The 16,586-nt window shown below is 35.5% G+C and overlaps 2 protein-coding genes across 2 annotated transcripts; both read left to right on the top strand.

Moving 5' to 3' along the window:
* The first annotated feature begins 1,580 nt into the window (after positions 1-1,580).
* Positions 1,581-2,525, top strand: Or10g6 (olfactory receptor family 10 subfamily G member 6). Its single transcript, XM_004870875.4, has one exon. It carries the CDS (start codon positions 1,590-1,592, stop codon positions 2,523-2,525), a length of 936 nt encoding a protein of 311 aa, XP_004870932.1. The 5' UTR covers positions 1,581-1,589.
* Positions 2,526-9,619: 7,094 nt separating this feature from the next.
* On the top strand, positions 9,620-10,588 carry Or10s1 (olfactory receptor family 10 subfamily S member 1). The gene has a single exon (XM_004870937.1). It carries the CDS (start codon positions 9,620-9,622, stop codon positions 10,586-10,588), a length of 969 nt encoding a protein of 322 aa, XP_004870994.1.
* The last annotated feature ends 5,998 nt before the right edge of the window (positions 10,589-16,586 follow it).

The raw sequence follows: 16,586 nt of genomic DNA, 5'->3' as shown, positions 1-16,586 counted from the left end.
AGCCTTCTGAATGAGTATGGGTTGACCCTGGACTTTTGTGAAGGTAAAACTGTTTGGATGTTTGCCTCCAGCTTGTAAGCAGAGCATTAGAGCAAATAGTGGAGGAAAGAAAGTGATTCTAGAAAGAAGAGATAGTAAGATCATCTGCTTTGATGGCTCAGATAGCTCCTCACTGCCTGAAAGAGCTCGGCACCCCTCAGCCACTTCCCTGATTCCTTGCTTTCACTTAGCTCTCCTGGGAGAAAATGCTCTTTGTGATGCTAAAAGCCAGAGGTTTACTTCAGATCTGAGCCACCTATAGAAAGGCTGAACTAGCCTGACTATATAGGACTAGTATATATTCGATGTAATATAGTAGTTAATATTTATTGAGTGTTACTGTGGATTATGAGAATGGGTTTATTTAATTCTAACACCAATCCCAAGAGGTGGTAACTGCTGTTGTACCCACTTAAAATTGTTTATATAGGCAAAAAAAAAAGGTAAGTTGGCATTTCCAAATATAAATAAAAGGGATACTTTTTTTAGCCCAGTAAGACTTTAGAAACCATGTTCTTAAGATCTACTATATAATGCCCAACCATATGGATGGATGGATGGATGGATGGATGGATGGATGGATGGATGGACTGTACTTATCCAAAAGAAGAGAGAATATAATCAGGTGCCTTAGAGCTAGGATCTTGCACTGCTTCACTCTGAAAGATTTTAAATAGCATGTGCATTTTTTACATAAAATGTTTAAAAATAGTCATGTCTAGCTAAATCTTAAGAGATTTTTTTAAATATTAGATTCAATTTATATTCCATGCAGTTTTTAATTAGGCACATTTAGATCATAAAGTACAATTTCAACTCATGTGTTATTAGAGAATAAATAAGATGGAACCTATTATAATAGATCAAACTGAAACAAAAAAACAAAACAGATATTTCATCAATAGATTAGGTTTAGTGTGATTATACTTCTTCCTGACTTGAAAATCTCCATGTGTTGTCTTTCTTCACTCTTTTGAATTATATACAGTAATTGGTCCTTACCCATAGGAGATGGGTTCCAAAATCTTCAGTGGATGCTACCAAATCCTGGATATGTAATGTTCTTTCATACTCAGGCATACATGTTAAAGTTTGATTCATAAATTAGACATAGTAACAGATCAGCAGGAATAAGTAATGGTGGACTACAATAATTATAGCAATATATTTTAATTAAAGTTATGTGAATGTGGTCTTTCCCTCTTGAAAGAATCAAGACAAATAATATTGTTGAGCCTCAGTTGCCTGTAACTAAAAAAAATGAAACTATAAATAAGGACAGGCTCCTGTACACATAGTCTATTACTTTTAACCTTGGAGAAAAAAAATTATTCCTTGGAACCAAGCAAGATCTCAGAATTAATAATTGGGGGATTGAGAGGAAAAATAAATAATAAAGAGCAAGGAAGCCAAAGTGAGAGCAAGAAAGAGGTTCTCTTCTTCCCATATCTGAGAATGTTATAGAGTAGATGAACCATGCCTCACAATTTTGCACGAATATTAAGCCTATCTTTCCATGACTTTCTTTGGCAGCTGTGAACAGCAAGGACATGCAAAGTGGAAACCAGACTTCTGTGTCTCACTTCATTTTGGTGGGCCTGCACCACCCGTCACAGCTGGGTTCATCACTCTTCCTAGCTTTTCTTGTCATCTATGTCCTCACTGTCTCTGGTAATGGGCTCATCATCCTCACTGTCTTGGTGGACACCCGACTCCACCGCCCCATGTACTGGTTCCTATGTCACCTCTCCTTCTTGGACATGACCATTTCCTCTGCTATTGTCCCCAAGATGCTGGCTGGCTTTCTCTTGGATAGTAGGATTATCTCCTTTGAGGGCTGTGTAATCCAACTGTTTTCTTTCCATTTTCTGGGCTGCACTGAATGCTTCCTTTACACACTCATGGCTTATGACCGGTTCCTGGCCATCTGTAAGCCTTTGCACTATGCTACCATCATGACCCGCAGTGTCTGTAACTACCTGGCTTTGGGAACCTGGCTGGGAGGAACCATTCACTCACTTTTCCAAACAAGTTTCATATTCCGGCTGCCCTTTTGTGGACCAAACCGAGTCGACTATTTCTTCTGTGACATTCCGGCTATCCTCCGTCTAGCTTGTGCTGACACCACCATCAACGAGCTGGTCACCTTTGTGGACATTGGCTTCCTGGCCCTCACCTGCTTTATGCTCATCCTCACTTCCTATGGCTACATTGTGGCTGCCATCTTGCGAATCCAGTCAGTGGATGGGCGTCGCAATGCCTTCTCCACCTGTGCTGCCCACCTCACTGTTGTCATTGTGTACTATGTGCCCTGCACCTTCATTTACCTGCGGCCTGGTTCACAGGAGCCTCTGGATGGGGTAGTAGCTGTTTTCTATACAGTCATCACTCCCTTGCTTAACCCCATCATCTACACACTCCGTAACAAAGAGATGAAGGTAGCCTTGCGGAGGCTGGGAGGCCTCAACGAAGTACAGCCTCACTGACTTCACCCAGCACAGAACACACTGTGGGCACAGAAATGAAGGGTAGTGGATGGGACACTAAACAATTTGGAGATTTTTAAGACAGAAAAAGAAAGAATGATTCACTCACAGAGTAAAGGACTCCTAGATAGAGAATTGGGAAAAAGAGAGACAGAGAGAGAGAACTGGGAACCTGGAAATTGTCATATTGTTGATTGTTCTCAAATATGATTTTCTGTATGTCACCTTTCAGTATCATTGGTAATCAATCAAAGCCATTTAGCAGAGCCATCACCTTGAATGAAAGATACAATGTAAATAAAACATCTACATAAAAGCTATTTTTCTGTGACATCCATTGATATGCATATTATTGCTTCTCATCTTTGGTGTTTACACAAATAGCCTTCATACAAACTGATTTGACATTGACAAAAATTATATGAGGTAGGTATTTTATTATTCCCATGAAGCTATAGGGAGATTGAAATTTAAGGAAGTGAAGAGTTTTCCAAACTCCTTTCTCTCTCCCTTTTACTTTGACAAAGAAGATAGGAAATGACCTTAGACTTGAACTTGATGGAATGATTTCGCCTCATTGTGAGGGAGTTATCACATGTGCATTGTGCCATGACCTTAGTTTAATCTTGTGAGCTTGCGCTTGGCTCCACATTGGTTGAATTGAGATATATGTGTATGAATATATTTCTTAGCCTTGCAGACATAAACTGAGTCTCCCTGATCCTCCGTGGATGTTAATAAAGTAGGTCATCTGAGATAGTAAATGAGCATATGTGCTGCCACATCTCTCTGCTTGTTACAAAGCATTTGGGTTTGGGTGCGGGGCAGGGCAGAAGGGGCACATACCTGGATGAAGAAGACATAGAAACTGTGACCTGAAGTCCATACTAGTGACTTTTCTTATAAGAAAGTTACCACTATCAAAGTGGAAGTACTTTATTTTCAAGATGCTCTGAAGTCTAGAGATGGTTTGTTGATGTTCAAAAAGTGTATCAGCCAATACAGCCCCAAAGGATCACTATATTCCCCAGACTTGATTCCATATTGTTGTGATTGCTATGTAATAGAAACTTTCCTAGGAAATATGTTTTCCCAGAGAGTTTCCTTGCTGACTATTATAACAGACTGCAAGGTTAAATATCAACATACACGTGAACTAGCATTTCCATTCCATTCAGCACAAACATATTCAGTAAAATTATAAATCAGTGACATCGTTTATATCAAATAAGTTTCTAATTTTAAAGGAGGAAAATGAATTTATAAATGAAGCAGAGAGATAAAATATATGACCGGAAAATGAGTAACAACTGATACAATTCCCTGTACAGTAAGTATTGATCAAGAAAAAAAGAAAGAAAGAAAACATTAGGCCTGAAACTTATAAAGCTGACCTCCTAAAAATGTGAGATAATGTGTGCCTGCAGTCTTTATGAGATCCAGTCAGTCAGATGAGAGAGTTACATAGCAGTTTTCATGTGGTGGAAAGAATATAAACCCCTATGGATAAACCTAGGAGAAGGCTCTAGAGAAGCCTAATTAACCATCTCAAGAGCACCCTAAAATAGTTACAAATTCTCTGGCAAACAAATGAAATTTCAGTCCTGTGTGTACCTAAATATTTCATGGCACAAAGGGAGGCAAAACATAGTTAATAAGGCCCATGGGCTCAGAACAGAACTAGCTAGAAATCAGATTAAAGTAAGCATGAGGACCTCTCCATTCATCAGAGCCACTGACAAACAAGTCACACCCAAAAATGAGAAGTCACTAAGAAAACTTCTTAATTGGTTGTTTAATGGACAAATGCAAACCTCTCTCTCTCCCTCTCCCTCTCTCTCTCTCCCTCTCTCTCTCTCTCTCCACTACTAGGAATAAAACCATAAAACCCATTGGCTCTCTACCAAGCTACATCCCAAGTCCTTGTTTGTTTATCTGCCTGTTTGTTTGTTTGTTTGTTTAGACAGGATCTTCCTAAGTTTCCCAGGTGCACTTGCCATCCTCCTGCTTCAACCGCACTCAGTTCTGGGATTAAGGGCATATGCCCCCAGCCTGGCTTCATTATTTTATAAAGAAAACTACCATATAAAACCACTAAGCAACAAATTTTACTTCATTATCAATCCACTGGCAAACAGCACCAAAGCTAACATGTGAATTAATCTGAATCCAGAAATTGAATTCTTCATGAGAAGGAATTGTATAGAGCAGTACCTTTCATTCAACTTCACCTCTATAGAGAATATTGTGCTTTCAAATTTGTGTTGAGGTTACCTAACCTTAAATATGTGAAAAAATATGTACAAGAGAAAAAGTAGCATCAGTCTGTGTGGATATTTCTCCATCTTACTACCATTTAAAGTTTAATGTTTTGCTTCCTTTTGACTCCTTGACTGCATACGTTAAAATTTGCATACATATGACATGTGCTCAAAATATATGGTGGTTTAAATTTAAAAATATGTAAAAATACAGTAAAAACCACATTGCCAATAATCTGCCTCAAAATAGTCCCTTTGACTTCAAACACTCTTATCCCATCATTCTAGCAACTTTTTGTAGCCATTCTGGAAGTCCTCTTTCTTAAGTTTTATTATTGTGCTGATGCGGCTTCCTTTAGATTGGTTTGGCAGGTGTACAGCAGCTTGTTCTTTAGGCCCAATCAAGACATTAACCTTCGAGGATTTTAATTCTCCTGGTATCACAGCACATTGCAACCTGGAAACTTCCTCTAAATTCAGACAATCTTTGGATTTACTCCATTTCCCTTCTTTGAATCATACTATAGTACTGAATTTTAGTCCAATGGATGAAGAGTTAATTGCTTAGTTTTCTACACTTATATCATAGAAGGTGGCATCTTTTATCAATTAATTGTTATGAACAGATTCAGAAGTTGCTAATTGATATTTAAATGTTGCAATAAAAAAGATTGAAATAAATGTGAAATAAATCTATAATTGTCCTTTTGCCAAGACTTTATGTAAAAGGAACAATAATTATTCTTCATGAAGAAAAAACCAACTCACTGAACTTGTGAATATTTAGTTCAGATAGTGTGGTCTGAGAGATATAGTAATAAACAAATAGAAATTAAACAAAGAATTTTGACCATTTGATTCAATGGGTAAAAACAAGATTCCATGAAATTAAATTCAACTCTTCCCTCCCCTATCACCTAAATGCCAGGCTTTCTTCTTCAAAAATTTCTTTCATTCATTGTAAAAATGTAAGTGTTAACCAATAGACCTGTAATGTAGAGCTTCAAGCACCAATAACTGTACTTTTAAACTCTAGGCTTGATATAATCCTTGGATTCTAATTTTGTATCTTTCACATTAAAGTTACTTCATTAAATATTTTCATTATTCCTTATATACATTATAAACATACATTGATAGATTTATATTTACCATTTAATTCTTTTCTGTTAATACAGGCAAGGAATATTTATATATTTTATAAAAATGTAACACAGTAAGAATTTTCTCTTTTTTGTTTTTGTTTGTTTCTTTTCAGAAACAGAATCTCACTATATAGCCTAGGCTGGTCTCCAACTTGCAATAATTTTTCTGCCTCAGCCTCCTGGGTGCTAGGATTATACCACTATACCTGTCAAAAGAAGTTTTTTGAAATTTCTCAAAGCAGCTTAATATTTACAATCAAGATATATCTCATTTGTTTTTAATTTCAAAATTAAAAAGCTTATAGATTTCACATAACCATTTTCTCTTTTGCCAGGTTTATTACATTGCCTAGTAAATTTAGAAAACATTGGGTAGGAAGAATGAAAATGAGCATATTTGTTTTTTTTCTCTGACCTAAAAGGAAATTCAGCTTAATTTTCACCATTAAATATGGCTGTGTTAGTTATCCCTTGTCATGCTTCTTATATGTTTTCTTACGTTTTTGTGGTGCTAGGGATTGAATCCAGGGCCTCATGCATGCTAAGTGTTCTACCACTGACCTACATCCTCAGCCCTTTCTCATGCTTTTAACACTTTCTTTCCACTATTTTTATGAAGATATTTTATAATGACTATTGAATATTACTTAATACTTCTTAATTTATTGGATATTTTCTCCTTTCATTAGTTGTTTTAAGTGGTCAATTACAATAATTTTTTTCAAGTTAAGATATCTGTTCATTACATGTGAACATAGTTTCATATATCACATGTATTTGCTTATATTATGTACATCTATAGTGATGAGGATATTAATCTGTAATTTTGTGTCTTGGAATTGATGTCAAAGTTATTTTAATAAACATTTGTTTTAATCTAGTCTCTGAAACATTTTATAAACCTAACTCTGAGACAGCTCTTAGCCTCTAGCCAATCCTTTACAAAGGCAAAAGAATTAGATGAGGCATCCCATTTATAAAACAAGCTTACAAAGTGACCGACTTAAAAAGCAAACCAATAACAGAACAAGGTGTTTCACAAAATTCAGTGGAAGTGTAAGCCAATGATTTTATATTCATCTCAGCTATCCTTCAAAGATGAAGGCCATGTGAAAATATGAAATCAAAATGAATATTTTAATTTACAGAAGTACACCTGCAAGACTATAATGAGGGAGAAAGATGGAAGACTGCTGCACAAATATTTTGCATTCTTATGAAGTGTTAGTTAAGGGAGGTAAAAAGTGAGAGGAGGAAAAAAAGATACAAAGGAAAGTAGAATCAGATCACTGCTGTCTAGACAGTAGATGGACATTAAACAATATGGAAAATAATTGATAATCCTGATAGCAAAGAACAAGATTATAAAAAGGGGACTAAATCAAATAAAAACATACAAAAAAAGAAAATCACAGAAAAATATCATTCACAAATGTCAATTCAAGATTACTAAATCAAATATTTGCAAACAGAATCCAATACTACATTCAGAAAATAATACACCATGACCAAATAGACTGTACTGGATAAATACAATCAATGCTGTATTAGTATTAGTCAGTGCATTAATATCATGTCATACTAACAGATTTTAGAAAAACTTTATAGCTATTTTCACAGATACTCAAAAATTCTGATAAAATTCACATCCATTCATAACAAAATTATCCAAGAAATTAAAACATGCATAATATCTAACATTAAATTTAATATGACATACATGCATTAAAATCTATGGTGTCAATTAATTGCAAGATGAGGCATTTCCCTGTTAATATTTAGCATCATACTAGAAGCATAATCAATGCAACTAGATAAGAGAAATAGAGAAGAGTGAGTAAAGAATAACTAGAATTATCTCTACATGCAAATAACATAATAGTATACTTGAAAAATCCATGAAAATCATTAATTAAAACAAATAATAAAAGAATCCAGTAATAAAAAAAGAACTTAAAATTAAGATGTAGAAATTAAAGTCTCCATATATATATATATACACACACACACAATAAAGTTAAGAAGAAATGTTGGTAGAGAAAATTCCATCTACAACAGCAACAAAGAAGACTCAAAACAAATGAGTAAATTGAGTAAGAAATGTGCAAATTTACATGAGAAAATTTTAAAACATTCTTAAAATATATATATGAACAAATATAAAGACATTCTGAGTTTATGAGTTCACATTATAAAAATGATAATTCTCCCGTTATTTTATAAATTTGACATAATAGCAATAAAAATAGAGGTCATTTATGAAAATTCACATGATGATACTAAAGTTCACATGAAATAAACATACATTAGCCAAGTGTGGTGGTGCACATACGTAATCCCAGCACTTGGGAGGCTGAGGCAGGAGGACTGTCAGAAGTTCAAGGCCAGCTTAAGCTATATAATGAGTTCAAGCCCAGCCTGAACTACATAGCAAGATTACTTCAAGATCCTTATCTTTCAGCTAATAAGTGATAGACCAAGGGTTTAAACTTAAATTTGTAGAAATCCAAATAAAGGTGACTCTTTCCTATTTATACTTCTCTGTCTCAAAATGTTAGTGAAAAATCAAGAAAGTGTAAGTCTTTCCATGTGATCCCTTCAGAAAGACAAAACACACATATATGTATATTACAAGAGGTAAACCCTTTTCATCATAAAAGAGCTTGGAAATATTTTTGAATATCTTAAAAAGATACATTTCATATTATAGGCTATCGGGAACAGAAAAGATAGATGATAGATAGATATTGAGCATGTTATTTTCAGAAGACTAAGAAGTGGAACACAGAATAATGTGATTTCTTAGGGTGTAAGTAGATGGTGCATGAAATGTCATTATAAAAATCTAAGAATAAAATATATACAAGGAGGTTTAGGTAAAATTCATGGGAACTGAAGACACAACAGGGGGAAAAAGAGGCAGTTTTTAAAACAGTTTTTACATAGGTTTAGGAGATCAAGGGTGGAAAGAATCAAAAAGAAATCTTAAATTTCAATTCTGGTCCAGTGGAAAGGAACAAAAAAAGAAAAGGAAAACAATGTCCAGAAGTTTAAGATAAAGCTTTACAAGAAGCACATGAACTGGATGAAACAAATTGTTCTGGTAATTACTTGGTCTACTCTCCAGAGCTTCATTGCCAGGCACTTGAGGGTGGTAGGTAGCTGAAATTCTAAAGAACTCCCTGTGTGTAAGAGGTGGGGTGTGTTGTATTTCTGGCTGATGTAATAGCACGAAAACTCTAGGCAATGCTCCCCCAGAGGTGAGATTCAACAAACAATGACAAATAGCAATAAGAAACCACCTGTCCACAGCTCGAGCATGGTACAGTGAATGAAGAAGTCAGAGGCCTCAGTATTCGGGAATATATGCCAAAACCATACACAGTGAAAGCAGGGTTTACACTCTACAGAGTCATTATTTAGGGAATTCATTTCTGCAATTAATTCTTACAACCTGCTATGTGCCTTAGATCATTCATTGAAACATTCATTTTGGAAGAACAGGCAACAAGAAAACACGAGAACAGGACAAATCTGGAGGTGACAAACTTCTATATTCTTCTTTTTTTATATATGAAAGACCAACATGGTGTGGCCCAATGGATAATGAATTTCAGGAAAGGGAAACAGCTGTTTATCTGTTAATGTCAGCTTTGCTGGGGCTAAGTAAATAGTCTGCAGTGAGAAGATGGTTTTCAAGTCAGAGTACCTCAATCAGACAGTGGTGAGCCACTTCTTCCTGGAAGGTCTGATGTACACAGGGGACCATCCTAGCCTCTTCTTCCTCCTCTTCCTCCTCATCTATAGCACCACGGTGACTGGAAATCTCCTTATTCTCCTGACTGTGGGTTCTGACCCCCACCTCCGCTCCCCCATGTACCACTTCCTGGGCCACCTCTCCTTCCTGGATGCCTGCCTGTCTACAGTGACGGTGCCCAAGGTCATGGCAGGACTGCTGACTCCGGAGGGGAAGGTGATCTCCTTCCAAAGCTGTGCTGTACAGCTTTACTGTTTCCACTTTCTGGCCAGCACTGAGTGCTTCCTGTACACCGTCATGGCCTATGACCGCTACCTGGCTATCTGCCAACCCCTGCACTACCCAGTGGCCATGAGCAGAAGGATGTGCGCCAGGCTGGCTGGGATCACCTGGGCCACAGGTGCTGTGCACTCTGCAGTCCATACCTCCCTCACCTTCCACCTGCTCTACTGCGGACCCCACCATGTTGCCTACTTCTTCTGCGACATCCCCCCTGTGCTGAAGCTGGCCTGCGTGGACACCACCATTAATGAGCTTGTTATGCTTGCCAACATTGGCATAGTGGCTGCAGGCTGCCTGATCCTCATCGTCATATCCTACGTCTTCATCGTGTCTGCCGTGCTGCGCATCCGCACCGCCGAGGGCCAGCGGCGGGCCTTCTCCACCTGCTCAGCCCACCTCACTGTGGTGCTCCTGTATTACCTGCCACCTGTCTGCATCTACCTGCAGCCGAGCTCCAGTGGGCCTGGCGCTGGAGCTCCCGCCGTCTTCTACACAATCGTCACTCCCATGCTCAATCCTTTCATTTACACACTGAGGAACAAAGAGGTGAAGCGGGCCCTGCGGAGGCGGCTGTGTATCAACCCCCGAGAGACGCCTGCAGGCAGCCCACCCCCCTGACCCGGTCATACCACCCAACGAGCCTGCCAGGAAGGCAGCTCTGCAAGCCTTAAATCAAACCGGAAATCATTCAAGCGGCAAGCAGAGTAACAGAGTGTCACCTCAGCCTCTGACAGAGTGACCAGCCTCAATGTCGCCCTCCCAGGCTTATTGCCTGAGAGGACCAAAGTACTTTATGTTTAAGGTGTCTCCAAAACCTAAAATACATGGTTCAGAAGTAAATGGGGCTGGCTGGGATCGCCTGTACCACTCTGCAGTCTACAGGTATGCACTCTGCAGTCCATACATTTTATAGATGAGGGAAGCAACATCTAGACAGGTAAAGTAACTTGTATAAGACTAAGCAAATAATAATAATAGATGTCAGGATTTCAACTCAAATCTATATGTATTCAAAGACTACATATTTCTGTTACACAATAAAACCTTAGGGGTAATCAAATCCCAACCCCACTGCCTTACTATATTAATGTTATATTATGTTATCAAAATCATTTTAGGTTTTTAGTCCAGAGAGGTTCTCTTTATATTATATATTAATGTTATATTAATGTTATCAAAATTATTTTAGGTTTTTAGTCCAGAGAGGATCTCTTTGGGATAAGGACTCCCTGATCTATGAATAGAATGTAGTCATCTGTATATGAAGGTCTGAACATAGCATTCCTGAAAAGGAATTGTACATAGGAAAAAAAGAGAGAGAGAAAGAAAATTAAAATGTAACATTTATCCAGAATTCGAAATTATTTTCCGCCTGGTCTGACATCTCAGAATTATCAATATATCTATAGGAAGTCCTTGAGTAATTCAGACAAATTCATGATTCCCATCAGAATAGGCTTCAACCCAAATAGAATATATGGAGAGTCAATTACCAATCAGGAGATGGTGCTCAAACAAGCTATGATCTTGTTCTGTATCATTCCTCCATCTTATCAGATGGCTGCCTCCTAGAAATGAAAGGATACACTTAGAAGATTGTAGATATGCAATTTCCTTCAGGTTTTTCTCTTCCTCTCAACTTTGGTTGTAATACTTTTATATCTGCCTATCCAGTAAAAATCCTTCACTCTCTTGAATGCTGCTCCTCTATCTTCATATCTGTTTGTTTGCCAGAGTGCCCATCAGTCTGGCTTATTATAAGCTTTTAAAGAGCACTAATTGATATCTTGTTTATACTGCATTGGTATTTAATATTTCATGTGCATAAATACATTTTAAGAACTTTAAAAGCCAAGACCCCTACATCTGCTAAATGTTCAAAACAGTAATACTCAGTAAAATAGTTAACTTAGTAGAATATTTTTTCAGGCCAGTATTCAGGATCTAAAAACAAAACAAGGAATAAATACATTCTTCACAATAAAGTTAACAATTAAGAATATTTGCTTCACCATAGAGACCAAAATGGATATCAGATATGGGGAAATAGGAAGAAAATATTTAAATGGGAAAAGGGTCAAGAGAAAGGGAAGGAGGAAGGGAAGGAAAAGAAAAAGAAAAAAAGAATAGAAGGGAAAAATGGAAACAAAGCTTTTGTAAATAAGGAGGAGTAGAAGGGTTGAAGGGAGGGAAGGGGAATGGGAAAATAAAGAAGAATCAAGATATACGATGTACAGGTACAAATTCCCTATGATGAATGTGATCATTATGTACATCAAGAATGTACCAATAAAATTAATTTTTTAAAAAGTGGAAAATGATAAAATAAATTTGCTTTGATAAATCATTAATCCCATTTTTTATTCAGATATTTCTTTTGTGAGGTTTAAAAGATTTGGTTTAATTACACTATTATAGATTTATTCAAAATTTGAAGAAAAAAGAGGACTACAGAATTAATTAGTACAACAAAAAAGAAAGCAACACTTGACAAAAGGAAAATAACTAAATAATATCATCATTTCCCCAGCCTTCTTACCATACAAACAGTACTGTATATAAGTTGACACTTTCTATATGATAAAATATGTCAAATGAACAGCAAATTAAAGCTTTATTTGAAGAGGATAATTTTCAAGGAAGGACTGGCTGCAGGGGTAACTAAATAAACAATCTTTCTATTGGTCATCTTATCCATGGAGTTCCTGAGGGAGAATTTCACTGGTACTATTGAAGGCAGAGTGGATGAAGGAAATTATGATTCATGTAATCCAGTGAAACAAATGTCCTCATAGAATGAAGGACTGCAAGAGGAACAAATGCATTCAAATAGAAAATATGCAAGTGATTTAGGATTTCAGACTATGATTAAGTAATGTGAAGAACTATAAATAACTGTTCTATCCCTTCATCAACAGTGGTATAATTTAATAAATATCTTTTATTTCAAAAATATTTTGCTATCTAGCACAGGCAAGGCTGTAGTATCAATCCCCAGCATTGCAAAATGAGATCAGTTATTTGTTTTTTATGGACAAATGTACATACAACTTACATTTATATTATTACTGTTTGCCAGGTGAATTAAAGTAATTGTCTGAAAACACAAAAACAAAAGAGCACAGACTGTAAAGAAGATATAATGCAGTAACAGGAATATAGTTGAAGGCCAGGAATATAGTAGAAATGTGTAAGTTTTAGAGTCAAGTGTTTCAGGATCAGTTTTACTACTCTTTTAATATAAGAAATTGCCTTTGAGATAAGGACTCCAGTCTCTAGAGATGCGTCCTTAAATTGAGACTGCTATCCATCATATACATACACATACTCAAAAATTTCAAATTCTAAAATAATGGGTAAATTATATTCTCCAAAAATAATCACAACATCTCCCATCACAATACCACCTACCATTGCCTTATGCTTGAACTTAAGTGAAAGAATTTAAACTTTCATAATTAGTATGACATTAGCTGTAGAATTTTCACAGATATCATTTATCAGTGTCCTATTACCAATCTGTTATTTTTATCATGAATCAATGTTGGATATTGTTCAATACTTTTTCTTAACCTACTGAAATGATCATATGATTTTTCTTTTAAAATGTGTTACTATGATAAATTACAATGTTTCATTTCAACGATTAGCCAATATGCATTCCTGAAATAAATTCCAATCAGTCTATACATGTCATATATTTATCATATCTTTCATATACATATCATATCTTTCATATACTGTTGAAATTGATATGCTAAAAGTTTGCTAAGTCATTTATGACCTCAAGTGATAGTAGTTTATAAATTTCATTTATGAAGGCAATGTTTTGTCTCCTTTTGGTATCAGAAAATACTGACCTCATGAACATAGACGGTAAATAACCTAAGCTCTTCCATTTTTTTCTGGAATTTATACTGTTTCGTCCCTTAATTGTGTGATAGAAATTATAGGAATAAAGGCAGTGCTATAATATTTTGATCTGAATAAGAGATTAAGTAACATGAAAATGGCTTCATATTTACCCATATAGTTACCTTCCTGATACTCTTTACTCCTTTGTGTGGCATTATTTTCCAGTCTTAAATGGGCTTCCTATAAAACTCCTGGCACTAAAAGTCAGATCGTGACAAATTCTTTTGACTGTCATTTCTGGAAACATCTAACTTTTACAATAATTTTTACTAACTTTTACTTTTGATAAATATAGACTCAGAAAATTTTAACAAGCAATACAAAGAAAACCTTGGCAAGATTATAGAAAAGTATTTCCAGCACCCATCTTATTGCAGAAATATCAATTTGAACAACTATTGACACATAAAAATATCTTCATAAGAGCTAATGAACCCAGTAACAACATTCAGGCAGAGCACAGAAATAAGAGAGTGAGAAGACCATTTTTACAATACCCATATTACTCCTTCCTTAAACCCAGACAACACAGCAAGGATAGGAAAGTGATATCAGCACCAGACAGTATCCATACCAACTTTTACATCAGGCCAGTCTACAGCCCCACGCTCCAGGCCCACACCAGTTATCAGAGGAAATGATGATAAAGATCAGAGAATAATAATTTAAACAGAGACTAGAAAACTCATGGAAAATATCAATGAAACTAAGAACTGGTTTTTAGAAAAGATAAAATGGACAAAACAAATAGATGTACAACAAAAAAGAGAAGTTCTATATGAATGAAATTACAAATGAAAGAGAAGATATTATTACTTACAGTATGGAAATATAAAAGACCAGACAGAAGAGGTCACTGTGAGCAATTATGCATCAGCAAATTGGATAGCCTGTTAGGTCAATATTCATAATTTTGTAGAAACAGATGATTTACCAAGATTGAACTATGAAAAAATTATAAAATCTGAAGAGACAAATAATGATTAAGGAAATTGACTCAGTAATAAAAAGCTCCCATCAAAAGAAAATTTAGGACCCAATAACTTCAAGGGTGAATTCCACCAAGCATTAAAAGAATAATTAATGACAGCTTTCAAAAGAAAAACTGAAGAAAAGGGAAAACTGCCAAACTTATTTTATGATTACCTTGATATAAAAGTCAGAAATGAACACAGGAAGTATTCTAAAATTACAACCCAATATTCCTAAGAAGCATAGATGCAAAAATCCTCAACAAAATTCTAGCAAACCAAATTCAACCACACAGGAATCATGTTCCATGATCAAATGGCATTTATCCCACACGTACAAGGATGGCTCAACTTATCCAAATCGATAATAATGATGCACCACACTAAAAGAATGAAAGGTACAAAATCATATGATCATTTCAGTAGATGCAGAAAAAGTACTTCACAAAGCCTCCTTTCAGGATTAAAACTCTCAAAAAAAATTAAATTTTGCAGGAATGTACCTCACTACCATAAAGACCATATAAGACAAACCACAGCTAATATCACACTTGATGGTTAAAGGCTGGAGGTTTTTCTTCTAAGATTGGAAACCTGAGAGAAATGCCCACTCTCATCACTATATTCAACATGACACTGAAAGTCCTAGACACAGAGGAAATAGTAAAAGAAATAAAAAGCAACCAAATAAGAAATGAAGAATTGTCTGTTTTACAATTTATGCTATAAAAATCCTCAAAATTCTATGCCAAAAAATCCCTATTAGAATATCATATACTATATTGATAAATTTTATAATCAAATCAACAGACACAAATCAGTTGTATTTTAAGACAGTAGCAATGAACTGTCTAACAAGAATTAAAATAATTGTGTTTAAAATAGCAATAAAAACACACAATATTAGAAATAATTTAAAGAAATGAAAGACTTGTACAGTGAAAACCCCAAAACACTAGTAGAATAAATTAAAGCAGACACAAATAAATAGGCATTTTACATTTATGAATTAGACAATAAATATTGTTAAAATGTCCATGCTGCTCAAAATAATCTACGGTTTGAATGCAAACTCTATCAAAATCTCAATGGCACTTTTCACAGAAATTTTTAAAAATCATTAAATTCATATGAGCTAGAAAAGACCCCAAATGACTAATTCAATCAAGAAAATAAAGCTGAAGGCATCACACTAATTGATTTCAAAATGTATTACAAAGTGCTTGCTTTGGCAGCATATATACTCAAAATGTATTACACAGCTACAATAATCAAAACATCATGGTATCAGCATAAAAATTAATATGTATGAATAAAGAGCCAGAAGTACACCCCTCCATATATAGCCAACTTAGCAACAGAGGTACCAAGAATATACAATTGGGTAAGGATAGACTCAATAGTGTTGGAAAAACCTGGGTATCCACATGAAAAAGAACAAAATTGCATCCTTACCTTATACCAAGCCTCAAAATAAACTCATAATGAATTAAAGACTTAAAATAATACCTATAACTGTAAAGTTTCTAAAAGAGAACCAGAAGGGAGTGGAGGGAGTATAAGAGCAGTTAATGGGGGGATGGATATGAACAGAATGTATTATGCACACTGATAACCCCAAAAAAGAAGTGAAATGGGGGGAGATCAAGGGAGGTGATGGGGTGAAAATGATCAAAGCACATTATGTGTATGTGTGAATCTACCAAAATAAAACCTATTAATCTGTATCA

Source organism: Heterocephalus glaber, unplaced genomic scaffold (assembly GCF_053883595.1).
Source record: "Heterocephalus glaber isolate CG9 unplaced genomic scaffold, H.glaber_assembly_v1.0 deba00001431, whole genome shotgun sequence".
In the NCBI taxonomy this organism is placed as follows: Eukaryota; Metazoa; Chordata; class Mammalia; order Rodentia; family Bathyergidae; genus Heterocephalus; species Heterocephalus glaber.
Note: the sequence above shows the minus strand (reverse complement) of the source record. Positions and strands in the feature narration are given on the sequence as shown.

Bases quoted from the DNA above. Each gene is read 5' to 3' on its own strand.
- Or10g6 (XM_004870875.4), top strand. From the start codon at position 1,590: ATGCAAAGTGGAAACCAGACTTCTGTGTCTCACTTCATTTTGGTGGGC.
- Or10s1 (XM_004870937.1), top strand. From the start codon at position 9,620: ATGGTTTTCAAGTCAGAGTACCTCAATCAGACAGTGGTGAGCCACTTC.